This window comes from Eptatretus burgeri, chromosome 8, assembly GCF_056783735.1.
Source record: "Eptatretus burgeri isolate ZD-2024b chromosome 8, Ebu_testis_v1, whole genome shotgun sequence".
NCBI classification, from domain to species: Eukaryota; Metazoa; Chordata; class Myxini; order Myxiniformes; family Myxinidae; genus Eptatretus; species Eptatretus burgeri.
The window spans coordinates 82,967,815-82,991,587 of NC_140968.1; the positions used below are offsets into that span (position 1 = coordinate 82,967,815).

General features: G+C 42.4%; 1 protein-coding gene across 2 annotated transcripts in view; it reads right to left on the minus strand.

Annotated features, from left to right (window-relative positions):
* Window positions 1-6: 6 nt before the first annotated feature.
* LOC147022170 (epithelial sodium channel subunit beta-like) overlaps window positions 7-23,773 on the minus strand; it is a 36,391-nt gene continuing 12,624 nt past the window's right edge. For both annotated transcript variants that reach the window (XM_085892825.1, XM_085892824.1), the window contains exons 3-12: window positions 21,769-22,081; window positions 20,251-20,453; window positions 19,909-20,009; window positions 11,273-11,436; window positions 9,579-9,677; window positions 9,213-9,324; window positions 8,428-8,506; window positions 2,463-2,520; window positions 1,994-2,055; window positions 7-225 (exon numbers count right to left, since the gene is read on the minus strand). In XM_085892825.1, coding sequence (XP_085748951.1) covers window positions 135-225; window positions 1,994-2,055; window positions 2,463-2,520; window positions 8,428-8,506; window positions 9,213-9,324; window positions 9,579-9,677; window positions 11,273-11,436; window positions 19,909-20,009; window positions 20,251-20,453; window positions 21,769-22,081 — 1,282 coding nt within the window. In that variant the 3' untranslated portion in view covers window positions 7-134. The remainder of the gene's footprint in view (window positions 226-1,993; window positions 2,056-2,462; window positions 2,521-8,427; window positions 8,507-9,212; window positions 9,325-9,578; window positions 9,678-11,272; window positions 11,437-19,908; window positions 20,010-20,250; window positions 20,454-21,768; window positions 22,082-23,773) is intronic.

A 23,773-nucleotide genomic window follows, 5' to 3' on the forward strand; every position in this document is an offset into this window, starting at 1 on the left:
TCATCTAATCTATAAGCTCAACAATTCCATGAGTTACTGTTTTTATACACATGGCCTCTTATATTATCAACCGAGTGTGAAACAGCATATACAAACAGGTGTATGAAGGCTTGTCTGTTATCACATCGACACAATTACTCACAACCTACCGTCTGTGCTGGTGACTCCTTCGTAGTCTTGTGGTTAAATTCTTCAAAATACAGATTTAGTTTCATAATGTCGTTCCTGCTCAGCAAACACAATGATAGTTACAAAATGACTTGGAGCCACATTCAAACTGAATAATGATATTACAGTCACAAAATCCATTTCACAGTTAACTACATTTCAGCAATGGAGGCCAATAACAGGAAAAATGATGTATCTATCGACTGCAGCAAAGGTAAATAATGTTCAACATAAAACAAGATTTGTTTTATCATGTCGCATGTTGGATGAAACCGAACCCATATGACCAACAATAACTTCTCATTTGTAACCTTTTTAAAAAATATTATTTCGTGAAGATCAGGAAAGTTTCATACATGATGGTTATCTATTGAGAATGTCATTTTAAAACAGAAAACGATCATTTGGTCCATCATTCACACATCACACCTGCATCCAATTGTCTATTGAATTGATTCAAACTACTGACTCTCCATTTACTAGTTGGGCCGAGGGTAATGGCCCTGGACCCTCTACATTGATGCTTCTAATTTGATAATTTCAATGTCCAACACAAATCGAAACAAAACAGGCCATTGCACAACATCTCAAAAGCACACGGTAATCAAAGATGGTATCTTTTCCTGGAATTTCACCAGAACCGCAGTTTATTTTTTGAATGAGTACCAAACTCGAATGACAGAAACACATGTACTTCCCTTTCTTGGGTGCACAACAGATGAGACAAGTGATAAGTTGATACAACATAAGTATTTTTGCAATGATTTAATGCAAAACAATTTAGACTTTAACTCATTACATATCTTTCCTCATCCTTAGTCTTCTTCCATCAACCCCTCCTCTTCCATGCCATTCCCTTCCCAACCCCTCCTCCATCTTGCACTCCCTATTCTTCCGCTAAACTCCCACCCACTTCTTCCATACTCCAACTCCTTTCCCCCACTCTCCCTCCACACTATCCTCCCTCCTATTCCTCCCCCATTCATCAAGCTTCAATAAAGCATTTGGTATTCGCTCAAGTTGTTAAGGCAGCCATGACCTCTTTCAGTACATTAACGACATTTCAGAAGGAAGGCCTCGATGCTGAGATCAACAGGTTGTCTGACTGCTGGATGAAATGCATTAAAGAGGAGAGAGATAATATGACATGAATAAACATTTAAAAATTTTACTACGTCCCTCATGTTGATGGGGTAACAGAACATTTAGAATGACCTCCGTACATATTGTTGATCCATTATCTCCATCTACAACTTCGCCATCGCAGGCAGGTCAGTGGTCTCTGTCTTCTACCACCTCCTTTCTGGTCCTGCACCCTCTGCTCCTTCTTTGCTTTCTTCTCTCCCCCCCCCACCCCAGATTTCTGCAGGGCTCACACGGTCCACCATAAACCTCTTCTGGTGAAACTACCTAAATCCGGGATCACTGTTCACTTCTCCTCTCTTTTTCTCCTTTTCCTCTTTTTTCCTGCCTGTGGAACCAACCTCCACATCCTCTTCAATCTCAATCTTCTCTCCAGGTCTTCAAGACAGGTGTTTACCACCATCTCAGATCATCCCTGATCCCAAACCATGATCTTTTCTACTTTCGATAATCCCACCCAAATCGCTCCTTCCAATTTTCCAGTTTTCCCTCCTTGGAGTTTCCTTCTGTATCCATCTTGTCCACCCCTTGCATCCTCTATAGCCACCTTGTCCACCCCATGTATGCGTGATTTGCGGCCGGTTTTTGTCCCATTACACCCTGATCCATTCAGTGTACGAGCTCTTTCACGAGCCTTGACTACTTATACAAAAAACAAAAATCTTCAGATTATTGTATGTACCTGTTTATTTTTGTTCCAGCAGACATGTTCTTTTCCTTGGAGAGAATGTGAAAGATCCATTTCTGAAAAGAAAAACAAACATACGAAACCAACAAACAAAATATGATTTTTGTTTCATCAACATCAACACAGCTACATTCATTTATTTATATACAACTGCTACCAACTCAGCACTGTGCAACCAATGACCTTGCAACCTGACTTGTAAGCACGCCAACATGTCATAAATAGTTGGTTAGATTCTATCTATTCAAGAAAATTAATTAAGTGAGGAAAGGTACAAAGCTGCTTTAGAGGGGCTTGTTGCTGTCGCCAATAATGTTTTGATGCACCCTAGTGTTGGGTGCGATGGGAGGAGGGGGGAAGAGATCATCGGTAATACCTCCTTGTTATGCTAAAATGACAAAAGCAGACCATAGAAGGCAATTTGCAAATTATTCATTCCTTTCTTTTCAGGTTGTGACCTTACCTCAGAGGTTTCAGAAGGCCAATCTGCCATGGAGATGGTCATTTGGTAATCCTTATCACTGTGCAAAGGAGGAAATTTGCAGAAAAAAAAATAAAAATGGCCAAGCCAAACAATAAACCAGTTGAGCATATCAAGATAATAGCAACAGGCAATAGCAATGTTTTAATGTTGATGTTAAAGCTCATGGAAAAGCAAACAAAAAATATATACACAATTAATACGTTTTTTTTTTTAAATAGCTGTACAGTAAACCAATCAACAATGGAAAAGTTGGAAAACAAATTAAAATAGGACAGTCATAGTGCAACAGGGAAGGCTCGATTTGAAAATGGTTAGAGTTAGGCAAATGATAAGGTACAAGTTCACAATGAGCTACCATGTTGAGGGATGCAATGAGGAGGTAAACTCGACCTTTGTTAAAAACTTATTCCATAGACACAACAAAAGGAGTAAAAAAAAATGATACAGGTGCATGGGCAGTCTGGACCAAAGAAGGTAGACAAGAAGTGGGCTGTTGGAAGAATATGTGCAACCACACAGAAGAGGTCAGAGGCAGAGAGACAGAGTCTTTCAGCCTCCTTATTTCTTCAAAAGAACAATAACTTCAGACAAAAACATGAAGATAGGCACTTCTGCTCACACAAATACACCCAAATAAACACCACTGCAGGAACAAGAACAAATTTGTGTCTGTAGGTGCCAGAGCATCGGGCCTTGCACCCTCATCCTGTCTTGCCATGAGAGCTTGAGGATGCCGACGGCATTGGTTTCAAATACGTCTCCAACATTGTTCTCAAAACTATTCCCAGATCTCTGGCCCAGATTGGAAAGTAATATTCCACGGAACTCAGCGCATGTGCCTTGCTTGTGTTGAAGAGCTGGATGGTACCAGGACCAAGTGGATTTGTTTCCATCTAAAATAATAAATGGCTCATGATGAGCCCAAGCTCTAAGGGATAGATTGTGAGGGGCAATTTGAGGTTGGAGGGGCAGCAGCAGCCTTTCCAGGATTAGTTCAAGGATGCAAAATTTATGTGCTTTTAAATAGTGTTCCAAAGAATTCTGACTCTGGGTCATAATCAGATGTAGACACATGTCCCAGTTAGTGAATTACTTCTTCAGTCCGTCTCAAGTGACAACAGATACTTTGTTTTCCTTTAAGACAAATAGAAAACCATCCATCACATTATTACAGTATATTTTAGGTTTACAATTATTATGCACACAAAAAAAATTCATTCCATCGATCTGATATTGTGTGGAAGGCATAAATATTTACTTTGTAAGAATACTACAATGCAGGGAAGTGGTTTTATTCAATGGTTTTGCAGATACGTGCGGTGAAGCACACACGATGTGGAATTTTGAACAATGAGAACAGTTTAAATGAATCCAATTTGGATAATTAAATTAGCCAAAACAATAAGTTGTCGATTCCTATGAGATTTTAATTCCAGGATGGCATTGTTTGGATTGTGAAAAGACATATAGGATTGCACAGTCTCCCAACATTTTCAAACGAGGGCAAAGTCAAAGGCGTGACATCTCAAATCCCCTTGCTTCCAACCTAAAGCAAGGTTGAAAGATGGAAAAATGTTCCACCAGGAATTACCCGATATCAAATTTTGAGTTGAAAATAATTATCAGTTTTCACCCCTGTAACCATGGGGCTATGAACCGGGAGTCAAAACCCCAAAAAACGGGAGTCAAAACCAACGTATCCCATGCAACCACCAATGTATATTGCATCTACAAACTTTCATTCAAAAATGTTTTAAAGTATGCCCATAATTACATTTTTTGGTATTTGTCATTTTTACCCTGCCTGAGGGCTCCGGAGGTGGTTTGGAGGTGGGGGGGGGGCGGGGAACGACTCTGTTCTTGCACCTTCTTGCCATGTGGTGATCACAATTACCAAGTTTGGTGAATTTCTGCCAAACCATTTAGCAGTAGATAGCTTGATCGACAGGCAGACAGATGGAGCTGATTATAACCCCCCCCCCTTTTTTCTAAAGTGTGGGGATAACAATGTAATAAAAAGATTAATATGAAGGGTGTACACAGATTAGCATTCCAAATTCAAACATAAAAAAACAATGAAATGGGATATAACAATGCGATTCGCTGCAACAATGGAAAAGGGGCAAAGGGCGGAGGAGCTCCTTGTGAGCCAACGGCCATCCATATCTAGTACCCAACTGTGTCTGCGGACGTCCTCCTGCAGTCGAGTTAATTCTTATTAGGAGGTTGGTGGCAGGATTTGCACTCCGGCCACTGTAAAACCCTTCATTCCACAAAACACAAAAACGTAAAGAAATCTGAAAACCCACTCCATGGGAGTACCTCCTGTGCAGCTTCCCTTCGCAGGGCAGCTCACCAGATGACGGGATTGGGGCAAATCCTTCGGGATCCATAATCGTTGATGATAGGAGGGAAACCACGGGGTAACATTCCCAGGTCAGATTGCGGGAGAGTGTGTTGGAGTGGTGCTGATGTGTCGTCCACCAGACGGTGGTCTCTTTGGGTTAACCTGAGGCAGTCCCTTAGGGTGGGTGCCTGGAATATCCTATCCCTAAGAGAGGATGATGACCTGTCTATGTTATCATCTGAGCTCAAGCATTTGGACATCGGTATTGCAGCTCTCTCTGAGGTTCGGAGACCGGATTGCGGCGAGATAATGGTGGGTGGTTACACCTACTATTGGATTGGTCGCTCTGATGTTTACCATGTCCAGGGAGTTGCTGTAGCTGTGTCCAATAAGCTGACTCCCATGATAATTGGGGTAACACTGGTCAATTAGCATGTTATGACACTGAGGATTCGTCACTCCTTAGGTGTCATTTCCCTGGTCTCTGTTTATGCTCCGACTGAGGTGAGTGAACTCACCGTCAAGGAAGCATTCGACGCCACGCTCGAGTCTGTGGTTCATCAGTGCCCGAAACGAGATGCACTTCTAGTCTTGGAGGTTTTCAATGCATCGACTGGAACTGATAGGGATGGTTATGAGACGTGTGTTGGTCCCCAAGGGTCTGGAACTGTGAACCTGAATAGCACTAAGTTCCTTGACTTTGCAAGAAGTCATGGACTTAGGGTGGCTGGTTCATGGTTTCAGCACCCACAAACTCATCGCTGGACTTGGTATTCCAACGCTGGGGGTGTGGCAAAGGAGATTGACCATGTTCTGGTTGATGGTCGCTGGAGGATGATCCAGAACTGCAGTGTCTACCGGAGTGCTCAGTTCCTCAATACTGACCACCGGGCTTGTTGTAACAACTCTGAAGTTGCACCTTAAATCCAGGAAAATGGTACCATCCCAGCCTCAGCTGGATGTTGTCAAGCTCAAGGATGAGAGGGTAGCTGAGGAGTTTGCAAACAAGCTGAGTGGAGATTTGGGGGTCTGGGTGCTTTGGGAGGTCCTGAAGAGTTGTGGAGTACCTTCAAGACCACTGTCCTTGATGTTGCCGGTGGATGTTTGGAACTCACTGTTGGGCAAAGAAGAATTTTGTCTCTCAAGGGACACTGGATACCATTGACCAGAGTCACAGGGCCAGGCTGAATGGCAGAGCTGAGCTGTTCAGGGAGCTGAGGCATAAAACTGATCGTGTACTGAGGGTGGACAAGGAGGCCTATGTGTGAGGAATCTGTGAGGAGGTTGAGCATCACCAGTGGTCAGATGATTCTCGTCCTGCTTACAGGGGAATTCGCGCATTGCGTTCATCCAAGCCCATCCCTCCGTGTATGCAGTGAGAGCAGAGAGTGGTAGGCTCTTGACAGAGGAGTCCGAAGTGAAGGCCTGCTGGGCCAGTTACTTTGAGCAGTTGTACCAGGCTGATCCATCAGATGCCGAGTTGGACGTCAGGGGTTTTACAATCCCTGGTGCTGACCCTCCCATCAACTGGGGTCCACCTTCGCTTGTTGAAACACGGGTTGTGGTGAATGGGGTAATGGGGTAAAGCTCAAGGGATCTGTGGCATCCATGCTGAACTTCTCAAGGCTGGTGGAAATGCTGCACTCGTGTCGTTGCATGCAGTTTTGTGCTCTGCCTGGAACACAGGCATCATCCCAACTGACTGGAAGAGGGGCCTTGTTGTCCCTCTCTGGAAAGGGAAGGGTGATCGCCAGGACTGCAACAATGACCGAGGGGTGATGCTGCTCTCAGTGCCAGGAAGGTCTTTGCTCAAAAAATTATTGATAGGGTTCGCCACCATCTGCTTGTGCACCAGCATCCAGAGCAGTCAGGCTTTACACCAAAGAGGTCAATGATTGACCGTATCCTTGCTCTTCGGGTCCTCACCGAAAGCAGACGAGAGTTTTGGCAGGGGCTGCTTGAGCCTATGTTTTTCTCTGTGAAGTGTTCAATTCAGTTAATGGGGATGCCCTCTGGAGAATTCTTGGCCTTCGTGGGGTACCACCAAAACTGATCGATCTGATGTCTGAACTCTACTCTGGTACTGAGAGTGCTGTGAAGTGTGGTGGTACCATCTCTGACTTATTTCCAGTTGTTACTGGAGTTCATCAGGGGTGTGTACTGGCCCCCACACTTTTCAGCACTTGTACGGACTGGATTCTTGGGAGGATGTTGGAGAGATCAAGCTGCGGTGCATCATTTGGGAATGTCAATATCTCTGACCTTGATTTCGCTGATGATTCAGTATCGTTGCAGAGACTTTAGATATCCTTTTGGGGGCCCTCGAGGTGCTGAATTAGGAGTCAGAGCCGCTGGGGTTATGGGTTTCCTGGGTCAAAACTACGATCCAAGCTTTCAATGACATCTTCGATGCTGCTGTCCTGTCTGTACCTGTTTGTGGTGAGGATGTTGAGGTCATGGAGAGATTCACTTACCTCAACAGTGATATTCATGTCTCTGCTGGCTGTGAGTCAGAGGTCAAATGACGTCTGGGTCGAGCGTGGGGAGTCATGGATTCACTGGATAATGGGGTGTGGCGCTGCCAGTACCTGTGCGGGAGGACGAAAGTCCGAGTCTCCAGGTCCTTGGTGCTTCCATTCTTGCTCTATGGATGTGAGGCTTGGACTCTGACCAAGGTTATGAGATGGAGACTTAATTCCTTTGGTACCAGGTCTCTTTGGAAAATCCTTCATCTATTGCTGGTCGGACTTTGTGTCTAACGAGCGGTTGCTGAGAGCGACTCAAATGAGATTTGTTACCTGCATAGTCCGTGAGCGTCAGCTTCGGCTATATGGACATGTGGCTCATTTTCCTGACACTGATCCTGCTCATCAGATTCTCTCAGCAAGGGAGCCTCATGAGTGGAGGAGGCCAATAGGCCGACCATGTGCCTCGTGGTTGCAGCTGGTTGATCTGCACCTCAATGAGATGGGGATGGGCCAGGCATCTGCCGGTGGGTTGGCCAGACGGAGGCCCGTGGAGTACCGGTGGAAAGTGGATGCAGCGACGCATTGCTCTGCTGCATGCTCCCATACCTGACCTGACCTGAATTCACTGCATGTAAATGAACATGTCTCAAAGTTTTATTGACCTTTTTGTTTCAGGGCATCTTCTGTCATGTGACGTCACATTCAATGTGAATGGCACTCCCGCAAGAAAAAGCACAGTATGTTGCCTGGTGTATCGAGACCAAATCAGCTACACTCGTTCAACGAAGCTTCAGTGTGATCTATGGAAGACAGCCACTATCGAGAAAGATGATTTCGTGAGTGGAACTAAAAGTTTATGAAGACTGGTAGCATCCTGTGTAAGAATTAGACATGCCTACAAAGCACAAGTGTTGAAAATGTTGAACATGTTAATGAGTCATTTGAGAGCAATTGTCGTATGTCCATTCAGATTCGGAGCATGATCCTGATAATAAAACTTTCAGAAATGCTCTTTCACATGCAGCAAACCACATCATTGTATCCCATTTCATCATTTTTTTTTATTATCGTTTTAATTTGGAACAGTAATTTGTGGACACCTTGTACTATTTTGACAATACAGACTCACCTACACGGCTGCTTGCAGGCATCCATACAACTTGTATTTTCATGTGAGAGGCGATTGTAGAGCTTGTAGTAACAGTATGCTGCCAACACAATCATCAAAATAAAAACCCTGCCAGCCTACACATAATTAATTTGCTTATCACATGCTCGTCTTTCATGTATGTAACATCAAATGCATCTTCGCTCTTTGGACATGTGTCTTCACCACCATGCAGGAAAATCAAGAATGAGAAAGGAAGACAATAAGACATCTATCCACAGGGCATTGCCAAGGACCACTATGAAAAAGAAACATTGTGGGGATGGAAACAATCCATTTAAATAAGTTCATATTGACACAAAAACCTTGGACAACATTTTTGTTTCATCAGCAGGACAAAAAAAAATGACCTGTAAATGCAAGGATTTTGCACACGCCTGAAAGCTGTTTGTCTCCACATGGGATGAAGGGTGCTTTTACCAAATCCTTGATTTGTAGAGCCCAACATGTCCTCAGTAACATCAGATTGGAAATTTATAATAACAACCCCAAAGGGCAGTGTGCTAACAAGCTTGTGGTGATAAATATGAAGATGAAGATGAAAGCTCATCGAGTAATTGATTTGATGACCATCTGCATCATCAGCTGGGCACCATCCCTAAAGTTTGGACTACAGTATTCAATCCGAAAAACTGCTCCGAACGGTGTCCACAACGTTGGATGACCATCGAACACAACTATTCAGGTGGAGTGATAAAGGTAGATGATCAATGGTCCACAACCTTACAAATCACACCCAGACATACCCCAATGGCTGTTCTTCTGACAGTATTCTGTCCCAGGAGGAAGTGGGTATAGATAGTAACCACATCCACATTCCCTCACCATGTGCATTTGAAAGCAAGATGAGAGGCAAACCTGCAATGGTTTTAAGGTAGAATTTTGTTTCATTAAGCAAAAGTACATTTTTATCAGGCAAGTTGACATTTGAAATAATTTTAAGTAAATTTGGTACACGAGTGAAGAGGACATTAATTTCAGGCAACTTTCATTGTTGAAAATAAAATACTGATCATGCACTTCATTATGAATGCAGTTTTGTATTTATTTCCAACCTATTGTCAAAGTTCACTTTGGTGACTTATTCTGTGACTGCAGAAAACTACACAAACCTGAAATGAGTAGGTCATGTTGTAGAGGTTGGGTACACTGAGATCCAGACCATCCTTCGTACAGTTGCTGTAAGGCGGACCAAGAAGCTCAATATCCTCCTGTTCCAAAAACATCAACACCACAAGAGATTACACTGAAAAACAAAAGTTGCTTCAAAACTAATAGAGCGTCATATAAATAGAATTATAAAAAAATTCTCCAAATGAAACCTCAATTCAAGTATTGTGTGAATGAAGACTTTAGACTTCAGAGAATTTGAGAGGGAATTTTTTTTTGTAGAACAGTAATGATCAGTCTTGTGGACACAGATTTGGAGATTGCCAAAAAAAAAAATTGTCAATCAACTTCTCGGCCTCATTAACAGCCAAGACCTCTTCTGGGATGACGTATCAAAACTGGCCGCAAAATCCACCCCCAGAATGGCATCTCTGGCCATCTCCTTTCCAAATAAATCTGAACTTATTACAGCTTACAAAGGCATTTGTTGATCCCACAATTGAGAACTGTTCTCTCCTATGGGGCAGGACCCACACTTCACATCCATCTCTCCTTGATGTTGCAAAATCCAAAATTCTCAACATCATTTGGATCTCACACAAATAAGCAAGAGCAACAGGTGTGCTTCTCTCTCATTGCAGGCAGGTTGATGACCCTTCTGCTTTCTCCAACCACTCTTCTGGCTTTTATCTCCGACTCTTGGTGATCTATCCAGGATTCATAAGCTCACCCCCTCATTGTGACTGCACACATCCAATCCTTTGTGGATTTACCAACCCCCCCCCCAACACTTGTATACCATCCTCCCTCAGTCTGCTCAATCACACTCCTAGTCCAAAGCTTAATACAGGCAACTATGCCCACCATTTTGTATCACGTTTCTCAGCTTATCTGGAAGCGGAATTCCAGATGAGGTGTTGTCATCGTGCACCGTCCGTACCATCCATCTCCTATTTCAACTGCTCCAGCCAAACCACTGTGCTGATCCAGCTGAAATTTGTCAACAAGATTCCTGACTGATAATGGGGATTGCAAAGCTCATTCTGGTCATGTGACTTAAAGTAGGTCGAAATGGCAGACTTTGTAAATCTCTTCAAAAAAATTTCTTCTCCAGACCCACTAGTCAAAATGCTACCAAATTTGGGTTACTACATTAGACCAGGGCCCAGATAAGCTACAGGTCCAGTGGGCCCATTTTTTATTTATCACTACCATAATATATTTATCCCATTTCTGTTTGTTTTCCCATTGCTGTATCTACATGTAGTCTCACTATCAGTGAAAAGCCTTCTACCCTCAATTGCTTTGGTTTTTGTATAGAATATTTCTTTCAACCCCTCATAGCAAGTTTCATCCGAATCCCTCCACAACTTTTTGAAATATCGTGGTAAATATCAGTTTAGCCCGATCTCTCAATGGTGAAGGATCACTTTAAAATTTATCACATCCAGATCCATTTGCCCTTGTCACACAACAAACCTGTCAACAAAATTTCATCCGGATCCATCCACAACTTTTTGAGATATCCTATACACAGACAAACAAACAAACAAACAGACAGACAGACAGACAGACAGACAGAAAGGGGTGAAATCATAACCTCCTTCACCTTTGGTGGCGGAGGTAAAAACGCCAACTTACGACATGAGAGATGCAGACAATTGAGAACTTGTGTGCTCGAGCAAAGGTCACTCACCACTTCAATTCCCACAGATGTTTCCATGCCAGGCAAGATGTGGATTCCTCCCTCCTGCAGGAATGGGTAAGAACCCTGTGGATGCAGCATTACAAGGGCTCCAGCAGAGCTCATGAGGTGTGGGATGTAGTCATGTTGGTCAATGCTAAGAATCAAACTCATACCTAAAAGAAAATCGAAAGATAGGGATTGATGAAACTTTGCGACTATCAAAAACAATTGGCCTGCAGTAATCACAAGTGAAGAAAACCCCAAAATTACTTTGTATTGCATCATCACCAATGTTTGGTTTTCAGTGACCAAAGCACATTTTCAAAATGCTCAGAACAACCCAAACAACAACAAAAAAAAATAAGACCACTGCACCTGTAGCTTACCTGGGCCCTGGCCTAATGTTGCAACCCAAATTTGGTAGCATCCTGACTGTTGGGTTTGATAAGGAAGATTTTTAAAGGAATTGTTGCGATTTTCCCAAAAGTAGACCAAGTCGGCCATTTTGACACACTTCCAGTCACGTGATCCGAATGATTTCGGCAATTTCACATCCCTACACTGGCCTAATTTTGTAACCCAAATTTGGTAGCATTCTGACTGGTGGGTCTGGAGAAGAATATTTTTGAAGGAATTTATGTGATTTTCCCAAAAAATGACGAAGTCGGCCATTTTGACACACTTCTGATCATGTGACTGGCATGACCTTTGCAATTTATCAAGACCCTGACCTAATGTAATCCAAATTTGGTAGCATTCTGACTGGTGGGTCTGGAGAAGAAGATTTTTGAAGACATTTACTAAGTCGGCCATTTTGACCTCATGTAACCAGAATGAGCTTTGCAATTTCTGTTTCCATTCAAGAAAGGAACGTTGCTGCAAATTTCAGCTGGATCCACCCAGCGTTTGGCCGGAGAAGTCGAAAAAGAAGACGGATGGACAGATGGTACGCGATGACATTACCTTATAAATAAATACAAGTTTTGTTACCATCGTTGACTAGAACAACAGGTTACACTGGATCACAGAAAAGACTGTTTCTCCAGAAATTGCTTCCAAATTTTGACAGTGTGGCTTCTGATTGCTTCTGAACTCCTTCAAAGATCTTTCTGGTCCTTTGTTCACACCAAAAAAGACCCCAAACCAAATTGTGCTGTGCAACGAAGGTCAGTGCCATCAACGCTTTTCTTCATAGTTTTCCACAACACTCCTGATATGTAGGTAGGAGGAATTTGTTGTATTTCGGTGGTATAAAAACTTGAACAATCCAATTGGAAATTTATCCTAAGAATATAGAACATTGTAAATTAGCCAAAAATAAGCTGCTATTTGCTTATTCGGGTTCCTTATGATGCCTCCAATGTAGTATTTGGTCTTTGATTTGATTGGAATAAAACTGAAAAAAACCAGCAAATTTGATTGTTAAATAATGATCTCGGAGTACATTATACATCTCGGACAAGGACTTTAGAAGATCGTGTCTTTTTACATGAATTACAAGGACAATGAATGCACTCAGATAAGAACACCAACAAGGACTTCATACAAAAATTTGCTTATCTCCATGAAGCTTCACTGTTTGTCTCCTGAAAATTGTAGCTTCTCCTCCCATCTGTCACACTATTGTCAAAACTAAAATATATTTGGAGCTATCATCTTAGGTGTTTAAAGTGCATCATATAGTCCATTAACATGACTCAGAAATGACAGTTTATTAGAAACAAATACACAATGTACACTGTCTGCTTATTAACCCCCCATCACCTTGTTCTCATTCTTTCCCTCATCCATTCTTTCTCCAAGTGTCCCCTTATTCTGCCGTTGATGTGTTTCCCTGCTTTCTACTGTTATATCTCTTCAACGAGCTTTAACTTTGGACACACAAAAGAAAACCGTTTATCTGAATGCATCACCAACATTTACATTGATGCTCTTTTTTGTTTATTTACAGCCTTGCGTATTGATACGAAGTGTGGAATAAAGAGGTTCCTGGCCTTCCATTTCCAATGCCTGTCATAATTATGCCAAGCTCCACTTACTCCTATTACATACGTAACTAGAGGGGAAGCACTCGGTAGAGTGCAAAACCTCCGCCGCCAATACTGCTTGGTCACTCAAGTGAACCTGATATCCTATTCATTCAATTTGACGTCAACAGTGCTCACAGAGTTATAGTTTGCAACTTTCCCTTTCACTTTTAACTTTTACATACTCAATTCATTCGTCATAACTAGATTCCTTGAGACAGAAATTGATTTTACATGGGTATATCCACCTGAAGTTCCAAAATCAGCTGCAATTATAATTTTGGCATGTTTTTTTGTTGGAAATCAGATATAACATGTAGAAATGCAAAAAAAGAAATCGAAATTTTGTTGAAAAAAAAGTTGCAAAGATTTTTTTTCTCTAACAATTTTTTTTGGAGGGGGGTTGGAAATCTCTTAAAACATGTAGAAATGCAAAAAAAAAAATTCAAATATTTTTTCAAATTGGCCGCCATAGCGTCCATATTGGATTTTGGACCAAGTCCAAAATCTAAGGGCATGATCCGTGGACCAGACCTAACCCCCCCCCCCACTAAGTTTCGTCGAAATCCGTCGAGGAGTTTTTCCGTAATACTGTTCACAAACAAACAAACAAACGAACAAACAGAAAGGGGTGAAAACAGTAACCTCCATCCATCTTCGAAGATGGCGGAGGTTAACTTGAGGGGGAGCACTCGGGAGAGTGCAAAACCTCCGCCGCCAATACTGCTGGGTCACTCAAGTGAACCTTATATCATATTCATTAAATATGATGTCAACAGTGCTGACAGAGTTATACTTTTCTCCACCTTTTTTTGGGGGGGGGGGGGGGTTGGAAATCACTTAAAACATGTAGAAATGCAAAAAAAAGAAATCAAAATTTTGTTGAAAAAAAAGTTGCAAAAATTTTTTTCTCCAACAATTTTTTTTGGGGGGGGGTTGGAAATCACTTAAAATATGTAGAAATGCAAAAAAAAAAATTTCTCTAACAATTTTTTTGGGGGGGCTTGGAAATCACTTAAAACATGTAGAAATGCAAAAAAAAAATTGGGGGGGGGAGGTAATTTTTTGGGGAGGGGGTGGAAATCACTTAAAACATGTAGAAATGCAAAAAAATATATATTTTTCTCTAACAATTTTTTTTGGAGGGGGAGGACCAAGTCCAAAATTTAATGGCATGATCCTTGGACCATACCTAACCCCCCCCCCCCCACCAAGTTTCGTCGAAATCCGTCCAGGAGTTTTTCCGTAATACTGTTCACAAACAAATAAACAGAAAGCGGTGAAAACAGTAACCTCCATCCATCTTCGAAGATGGCGGAGGTTAACTTGAGGGGGAGCACTCGGTAGAGTGCAAAACCTCCGCCGCCAATACTGCTGGGTCACTCAAGTGAACCTTGTATCTTATTCATTAAATATGATGTCAACAGTGCTGACAGTTATAGTTCTTTTCTCCAACATTTTTTTGGGGGGAGGGGGGTTGGAAATCACTTAAAACATGTAGAAATGCAAAAAAAAAAATTTTTTCTCTTAATTTTTTTGGGGGGAGGGGGTTGGAAATCACTTAAAACATGTAGAAATGCACAAAAAAAAATTTCTCTAACAATTTTTTTGGGGGGGAGGTAATTTTTGGGGGGTTGGAAATCACTTAAAACATGTAGAAATGCAAAAAAAATTCCTTTTTTGGGGGGGTAACAATTTTGGGGGGGGGGTTGTAAATCACTTAAAACATGTAGAAATGCAAAAAAAAAACATTTTTTCTCTAACAATTTTTTTTTTTGGGGGGGGGGAGTCCAAGTCCAAAATTTAATGGCATGATCCTTGGACCATACCTAACCCCCCCACCAAGTTTCGTCGAAATCCGTCGAGGAGTTTTTCCGTAATACTGTTCACAAACAAACAAACAAACAAACAGACAGGGGTGAAAACAGTAACCTCCATCCATCTTCGAAGATGGTGGAGGTTAATAAACTGGCGACGAAGATGGGATTTCTTTGCTGTAGTAAAGTTATTTGAACTATGCTAAGCTGCTGTGCAAGTCCAAGGCCCACTGAGCTTCGCTGGAACAGCAAGACAACGTTGGGACCTGGAGCGTCGAAGGCCATGGAACTCAGAGTGTGAGTGAGCGCCATTTGTGTCATGTCATGAAGATATGGCAGGCTATATCGGTAGCATTGAGCCGTTTGAGGAAGGGCGGGAAGACTGGCTAGCATATTCGGAGAGGCTGGAGCTGTATTTTCTGGTGAATGGCGTTGCTGGTGAAAGACAGGTGCCTAAATCTCTTAGCGCATTTGGCAGCATAATGTACGAGCTGCTTCGGAATCTCACTGCTCCGGCCAAGCCATGCACAAAGCCTAATGGGAAATTGATGAAAATTCTCCGGGATCATTTATGCCCAAAACCCAGCATAATTTCACAGAGATTTCGATTCCACAAATGTGATCAGCATGACGGAGAATTGATCTGTGATTTTGTCGCTGAGTTGAAAAGGTTGTCTCAGCACTGCGACTTTGGTGACATAGTCTTTGGTAATGTGTCGAAATGACACATTACGAGACAGGCTCATCTGTGGATTGGCGAGTGAGAGTATTCAGAAGCGCCTGTTGTCAGAAAGTTAGCTGAGTTTCCGGAGAGCTGTTGAACTCGTAATTGCTGCAAAAACTGCTGTAAAAGACTCTGTGGAGTTATGGAATAAGGGAAGACCCGAGGTCCATAAGATGACTACGAAGCCTGGGGCTACGCCTTCTAGGTCGTCTTGTGTCCAGAGTGATGGAAATTACAGGGGGTCTTGTTTCCGATGCGGAAGGAAACACTACCCTGTTACTTGTCATTTCCGACACGAGGAGTGTTATAACTGTCACTTGAAGGGTCATGCTGCAAGAAGATGCCGAAAACCTGGTAAGAAAACGAACACAAATGTCCATACTGTGAGTCATAGCAACAGTAACAGTGACCAGGAAGACTCGCTTGCAGCTAACATCGGAACCAACCATGTCAACAAGCTGGATGTCTTCTGGATTCACCTTTAGGTGGCAGGGAGAAAGCTGCGTCTGGAGTTGGACACTGGCTCGGCAGTCTCTGTCATTTCATTGTGCGAGTACTCTAAACTGTACAATCATCTGAGACTAAAGAACACTACAGCTGTACTTCGTACTTTCACCGGTAAGCAAATTAAACCGAAAGGCAAGCTATGTGTTGTGGTACAGTAAATCAGCAATCCTATGTGTTGGATTTGTATGTTGTGGACACTCAGGGCTCAGCCTTGTTGGGGAGACACTGGTTGTGGAAGATCAAGCTCGACTGGCACACTGTCAAGTCAATACATGTCAACTCAACCATTTCGGGATCGACCGATGCTCAATTGAAACACTTGCTCAACCAGTACTCTGAGGTCTTCAAGGATGAAATTTGGGACTCTGAGAAGCACGAAAGCAATGTTGAGCTTCAAGATGAACAGTAAGCCAGTGTTTCACAAGGCTAGGCCAACTGCATATGCATTACGTCCAAAAATAGATGCTGAGCTTTAATGATTAGAACAGACAGGTATTATCTCCAGGGCAGAGTGGAGTGAATGGGTCTCACCTATGGTCCCTGTTGTGAAGCGAAATGGAGATATGAGGCTTTGTGGGGATTTCAAGGTATCGATAAATTCCTTACTTCAGGTGGATCATTACCCACTACCATCTGTACAGGATCTACTGGCAACATTAGCAGGAGAAAAGAAGCTCTCCAAGCTTGATTTACGCCAAGCTTATCTTCAGATGGGAATGGAAGAAGACTCCAAGAACTACCTAACAATCAATACACACAAGGGTCTGTACCAGTACAACAGACTGGTGTTATTGGCAGGAATACCAAAGGTACAATGTCTCATTGATGATGTAGTCATCACTGGGAATTCAGACGGAGAATATTTGCAAATTTTGGGACTGGTTTTGCAGAGGCTAAAACAGCACAACCTTCAGGTAAACCCAGACAAATGTCTGTTTCTCAAAGAAAAGCTAACCTATTGCGCGCATGAAATCACTGCGGAAGGGTTAAGTAAGACAATAGGACAAAGTAAAGGCGATGGCCGAAGCATCAAAGCCAAAAGATGTCCCACAACTTCGCTCCTTCCTCGGGTTGGTAAACTATTATCATCGTTTTCTTCCAAAATTTTCAACACTTTTCCATCCGTTGCACCAGCTACGACAGAAAGGACATACATGGAATTGCACAAAGGCTTGCGAGAAGGCATTTACGGAGGTAAAAACGTTGATCGCTTCTGATGTAGTACTTACGCATTGTGATCCAAACAGACCTCCACGACTTGCCAGTGATGCATCACCATATGGTCCAGGGAGTGTACCCTCTCATGTCATGGAAGATTGTGAGGAATGACCAATAGCCTTTGCGTCCAGGTCATTAACCTCATCAGAGAAAAATTACTCGCAGGTAGACAAGGAGGCATTGATTCTTATCTGGGGAGAAAAATAAATTTCACCATAATGTTTTTGGCAGCACATTTACCCAAGTCACGGACCACAAACCCCTACTATCCATCCTCCACCCTCACAAAAGCAGACCAGTAATGACAGCCACAAATCTGCAACGTTTTTCATTTTTTTTGCTGGACATGACTATACCATTGAATGCAAGAGTATGACTGATCACTGTAATGCAGATGCCCTGTCACGGCTTCCACTTGAGATCATCCAGCCATCTGCAGAGGAGGATATTGATGCAGTTGATGTGTTTCTCATGTCACAGGTTGAATTACTTCCAGTCACATGTGAAGAGATCAGACAGGAAACGCAACGTGATCTGGAGTTGTCTCGAGTGGTAGAGTCTGACACTCAGGGTTGGTCTCCAGAAGCGAAACAGATTCAACTTTTTTTCAACCTGAAGGATGAACTGTCAGCCCATTGTGGCTGTCTGTTGTGGAGCACACGCGTAATTGCACCCCAATCATTGCACAGTCATGTGCTGGGACAGCTTCATGAAAGACACATTGAGGTAGTAAAGATGAAGGCATTAGCACGTAGCTACGTATGGTGGCCCTCAATTGATAAGGACATCGAACATATAGCGAAGTGCTGTGATGGGTGTCAGCTACATCAGAACATGCCACAGGCATCACCTTTGTACCCATGGGAGTGGCCCTCGGCCCCATAGCAGAGGATACACGTGGATTATGCTGGGCTGTTTCTTGACACTGTTTCTGGTGGTGGTTGATGCACATTCCAAATAGCCAGAAATTTATGTCATGAGACAACTACGTCACAACAGACCATCACCAAACTGTGTGACAGTTTTGCCAGAAAAGATGTACCTGAACAGCGAGTATCTGATAATGATCCTCATTTCACATCAGATGAATTTAACCTCTTCATGAAAGGAAATGGAATTAAACACATTCGGTCTGCTCCTTACCATCCAGCCACAAACAGCCTGGCTGAAAGTTTTGTCCAAACTTTCAAACAGGCTTTGAGATCTGCAAGGGAAGAGGAGGGCACCATTGAAGCAAAGTTGTCCCATTTCCTGATATCCTACCGGAACACTCTTTATGCAACAACTGGAGAGAGTCCTGAAAATATGTTTCTTGGCAGACCACTACGTACTAGATTGGATGCGGTTAAACCCAATATCAGAAAAAGGGTAAACGACAGACTTTTTCAATGGGCCCTTGATGGAGGTAAAGGCAACATGCATGAATTTCTGGGACAGCCTGTTCTTGTGCGCGACTACCATCAGGACCACAAGTGGGTAACTGTTGCTGTAAGGTCGAGATGGAGTCCCTTAAATTATGGTGTTGCTGTTGGACCCTGAGTTTGGAAATGGCATGTGGACCAAATGTGGGATACTGGGCTGAGCTGTGAAGCTCAACCTTTCCAATCAGCAGACCCTCCTGTAAGAATGCAGTTTGAGGGGTCGGGGTCAACTGAGAGGATACCTGCACCAGCAGAAGCGGTTCCCACTGAGACTGATGCTGTACCGGCATCAACAGGTGCTGCATCTCAACCAACCGAGATAGCTCTGGGAACAAGGCGGTATCCGCAGAGACACCAGAAGGCCCCACAGAGATTGGATCTGTGAAGTGATTCAGTTTTGGGGCAGAATAATCCCCTCATAATCTCCAGCCAGGGTATGTTTCACCCATATGCTCAATCCACTAGATGGTACATTTCAGTTACCTGCTGTAGGTGATGGATTGCAGTGTTCTATTGTTGTGATGCTCTTGTAATGTCTTTGATTATGCTCTTTTCTAGGGTTCATCAAATGAGTAAAATGTTGATTTATTGTCATGTGGGTTGACTTGTTGGTGTGGGATTACATCTGGAAGGGAGGAAATGTGGTGTATTTACAGCCTTGCGTATTGGTATGTAGTGTGGAATAAAGTATTTCCTGGCCCGCCATTTTCTGTGCCTGTCACAATTACGTCGATCTCCACTTAATCCTTTTGCATACGTAATACTCTTCGTTAAAGTCTGTGTCACACTGCATCAACCATGAGGATGCATTGAAAATGCATACACGAGTAAAATAAAATAAAATAAAATAAATGAATGGATAAATAAAACTTTGTATCAATGAACTCGCATTTTCGATTTTAAAATTATTTGTATTAGTCCAGCAACTTACCAAACTCCATACCAGGATTTGACACCTGTAAAGGATCATCATCCTCAGAGTTGAATGTGTAGCAGTTGCCGTAAATGGGATGGAAAAAGCTTGAAAGATTCCTGATCAGTTGGAGAAATATATAAAACCTGAGATGTAACGACTATTGCATGAGACCTTGGAATGTCACTCTTTATATCTTAAAACAATTCAAGTCAATTAAATATTAGATTTTATTGAAACACTGGAGTAAGTTCTATCTGCATGTATTCATACATTATTATTTTATTTATTTATTTTACTTTAAAATGCAAAAGCAAACTCCAGAGAAATACAATCACAAGGACCCTACTTGAGACTTACCTGGCCTGTGACTTGGCTTCACAAATTTGGCCACTAAAGATGCATGCATGAATCAAATCCTTAGCTGTGTAACCAAGTTTGGCCTTGTCCGCTTGCGACAAATCACCAAGCAAGTCGAGCAGCTGCAGTTGGTACCAGGCCCGAATGGCATTCACTGCACAGTTAAACACTTTGTACAAGCACTCATGGCCAGACAAGTCACACTGTAGGAATGGGTCAAAAAGAATGTCTGCTCATAAATAGGAATGTGTATACAGTACAAGCAGTTCGTGGAAAAGGCATTTCCATTTGGGAAAACTTTAAAATGCCAATGTGAAACGCAAACTCCAGTTTGGAACCCAATGGACCTCTTATCAACATTGAGAAAATGCTGAGAGAACGTTTTTGTTGACAAGTGCCAAGACAGAGAATAACCATAAAACAACGCCAACACAGATTTCATCAATGACGACATGTTTGTCGTACAATTTTTTTTTTTTTGTATACATTGTCGAATACATACATACATTTTTGTATACAGTGATAAATATTCTAGTTTGAGCAGTTTATCAAGAGTGAACCATGAAGTATCCTTTGAATATTCTGGCAAGATATATCATATTGATGTTTTATAACAAGGTCACAACATATTTTAAGGTTGTGCTCTGATTGAATCATGGGTGTTTATCAATATGATAAGTGTACTGTATATCTTCTTCTTCTTTCGGCTGCTCCCGTTAGGTGTCGCCACAGCGGATCATCCGTATGATCCGCATAGTGATTTGGCACAGGTTTTACACCGGATGCCCTTCCTGATGCAACCCTGGTCGCCTCTTACGACACAGGGATATGGTACACCTATTTTAACCGGGGCATACACCAGGCCCAGTACACTGGTACTCACTTCGCTGACCTCGGAAGGATGACAGGCTGAATCAACCTTCTGGTGTGTATTAATTCAAGCGGCCAACGGGGCTTGAACTCAGGACCTTTTGGATCCCAAGCCGCTACCCTAACCACTACGCCAACACCAGGCTGATAAGTGTACTGTATATGATAGTTACAATTCTTCATTCTTTATATTTATTGCATATACAGTTCTGTTTTCAATATAAATTGCACTCCAGGAATCAAGATAATTTTATATTCGAAGTACTGTTGGACCCCACTATTCACGGGGAATATGTTCCTGGAAAATGTCGCGAATAGTGAATTCGCAAATAGCAGGGCATTGTTTCAATAGAAAAGGGGGGATAGGTTTCTGACGGTTTGTGATTCATGAGGGAAAATCAAAAATCCCATGAAAAACTGCGGAAAAAAACTGCAAATACACAAAGCACAGGGTCACGAATGTCGAAGCAGATCGTACTTTACAAACCGCGAGCGAATACACGGGGTCCAAGAATAGCGAATCCACAGGGTCCGACAGTATATCCCACTTTTAGCCTATTGACTGTTTTCTATGTCACAAAATGTATTTTAGGACCTTGTTACATTTCACAATTGGTAGTAGGAGTGACCGTTAAGAGTATGCCTCACCAGCCGAAAACCGATGACCTTTTTATTGCCTTTTGGTTGTTCTTGGGAAAGGCGGTTGTCTTGCAAAACCATCATTGACGGAACAACTTGGGGCAGGGTACCGTTTTTCCATTCACATCTCCCACTTACTATCTCCGTCACCCGAAAGCCATTGGGAAATTTCTCTATCCAGACCAACGGTGTGAACTCCCAATGTTTTGTCAAGCCATGAGAAAACTTCCACTCATCTCGTCCGACATTGGTGTACAGGCCGTTCAGCACCAACTGCGTATAGTTATCCAGTTCTTCAATGTATTTGTTGATGGCACTGAATCTAAAGGATAAAAAGGACAAGTTAAACAAAAGGTATATTAAGTTTTAGGCATAATGACATGTATTGGCAAGGTTTTCATCGTTAAGTTTATGCAAGACTTCCCAGCGACATCACAGACCAGAGATCAGCCTCACAAACAATTTTATACTTTCCACAGAAGGACCCTTCTAATGCGGGGAATCCATCCAAATGCAACTTGTGCCATGATAAATTACTTATCTCAACATTGCAAGTGTGCAGAGTAAGAAGTCACTCTCTCCATACCCTTCCATTTAACCCAAAACAATGTATTTGGGCAAAATAAAGGCAAAGTATTCCATTGTCATTGGCAAAGAATAAAAGTTTCACAATTTCGATCTTTAATGAATCATCAGTTATTGGAATCATAAAAGGCTGCAACCATGAATAAATTTATCCTGTGATGATGATGATGATGATGATGATGATGATGATGATGATGATGATGATCTACATATAATGAGGAAAGTGAAATTATGTTCACCCACTAGCGGCACCTTTTAGAGCGTTTCTCCATGTTCTTGGTGTTCCTGTTAGAGCATAAATAATAAAATTAACTGCATATTTGTTGGTAGTACCCAGGGTCAGGTCATGGTCATGAAACCACTCCCACCCCCCATGAGCTGAGAGGGAGGGGAGGAAATCTACTTAGAATTTTCAGCTGAAAATGTGCCACAGTGCAAGTGGTTTACTGGCCTCTGCTGCAGACAGGGGGGATTATTAGTCATGTCAAAAATATTGTTTGCCCCACCACCCCCACCATCTCCCCAACCATCTCCCCCACCTTCCAGGCTGCTGAAGAAGGGAGTGGGTGTTTCTCATAATAATAATAATAATAATGATAATGGTCGAGGTGCACACATTTGACAAACCTTCATGTGGATGTAGGACATTCACAGCAAGTCAAGAAACGTATTAGTTGGAAACAATTGTGAATACGTTTGCAATTCCATTGCAAGATATTCAACCGAAATTGGCAGGAATTTGTAATTTCTTCAGAGGGTCAAAACTCGCCTACTCTGCTTGAAATACCAACTACCAATGACCATTAATGTCCACCAACGACCATTGCTGGCAGAAAGGTCCTCCAGCTTAATGTCCTTCTAAAGGCCCGGTCACACCTTCACATTTTAGCCAACGTATGCCGATTTTTGATTTTTTTTTCTAAAACGCTGGCACACGTTGAATACGTTATGGGTAAGTTTTGATAACATTGAGAGCACGCTGAAAAACACTGCCATACGTCGTTGTACGCTGGCTTTAAACGTTGTACTTTTTGGTTGTCCTCAAATTTTTTCATGCTTGAAATTTCACGATGTATGCCGGCGTATGACTCACACGTTCCGCTACGCTGGCCACAAGTTGTATGCACGTTGTGTGATCGTTGACAGACGTCAACACATGCTACTTGTAAGTTAATCATAAGTTGAGACACGCCGAGGTAATGTTTCGCGTACCCGAAACTTATTTCTAACCTATGATTAACGTGTTGTTGGCACGTTACGCGATCGTTGCCACACCTCGACAGACGTTACTTTTAAGTTACTCATAGGCTGAAAGACGTCGGTATAATGGATCGACCTTGCGTCAGCGTCCACGGCCACGGCCAGGACACTTATTTGCAGCATTCTTCAAACTTTTCTTGGGCATGACGAGGATGTTCACACTTCGATG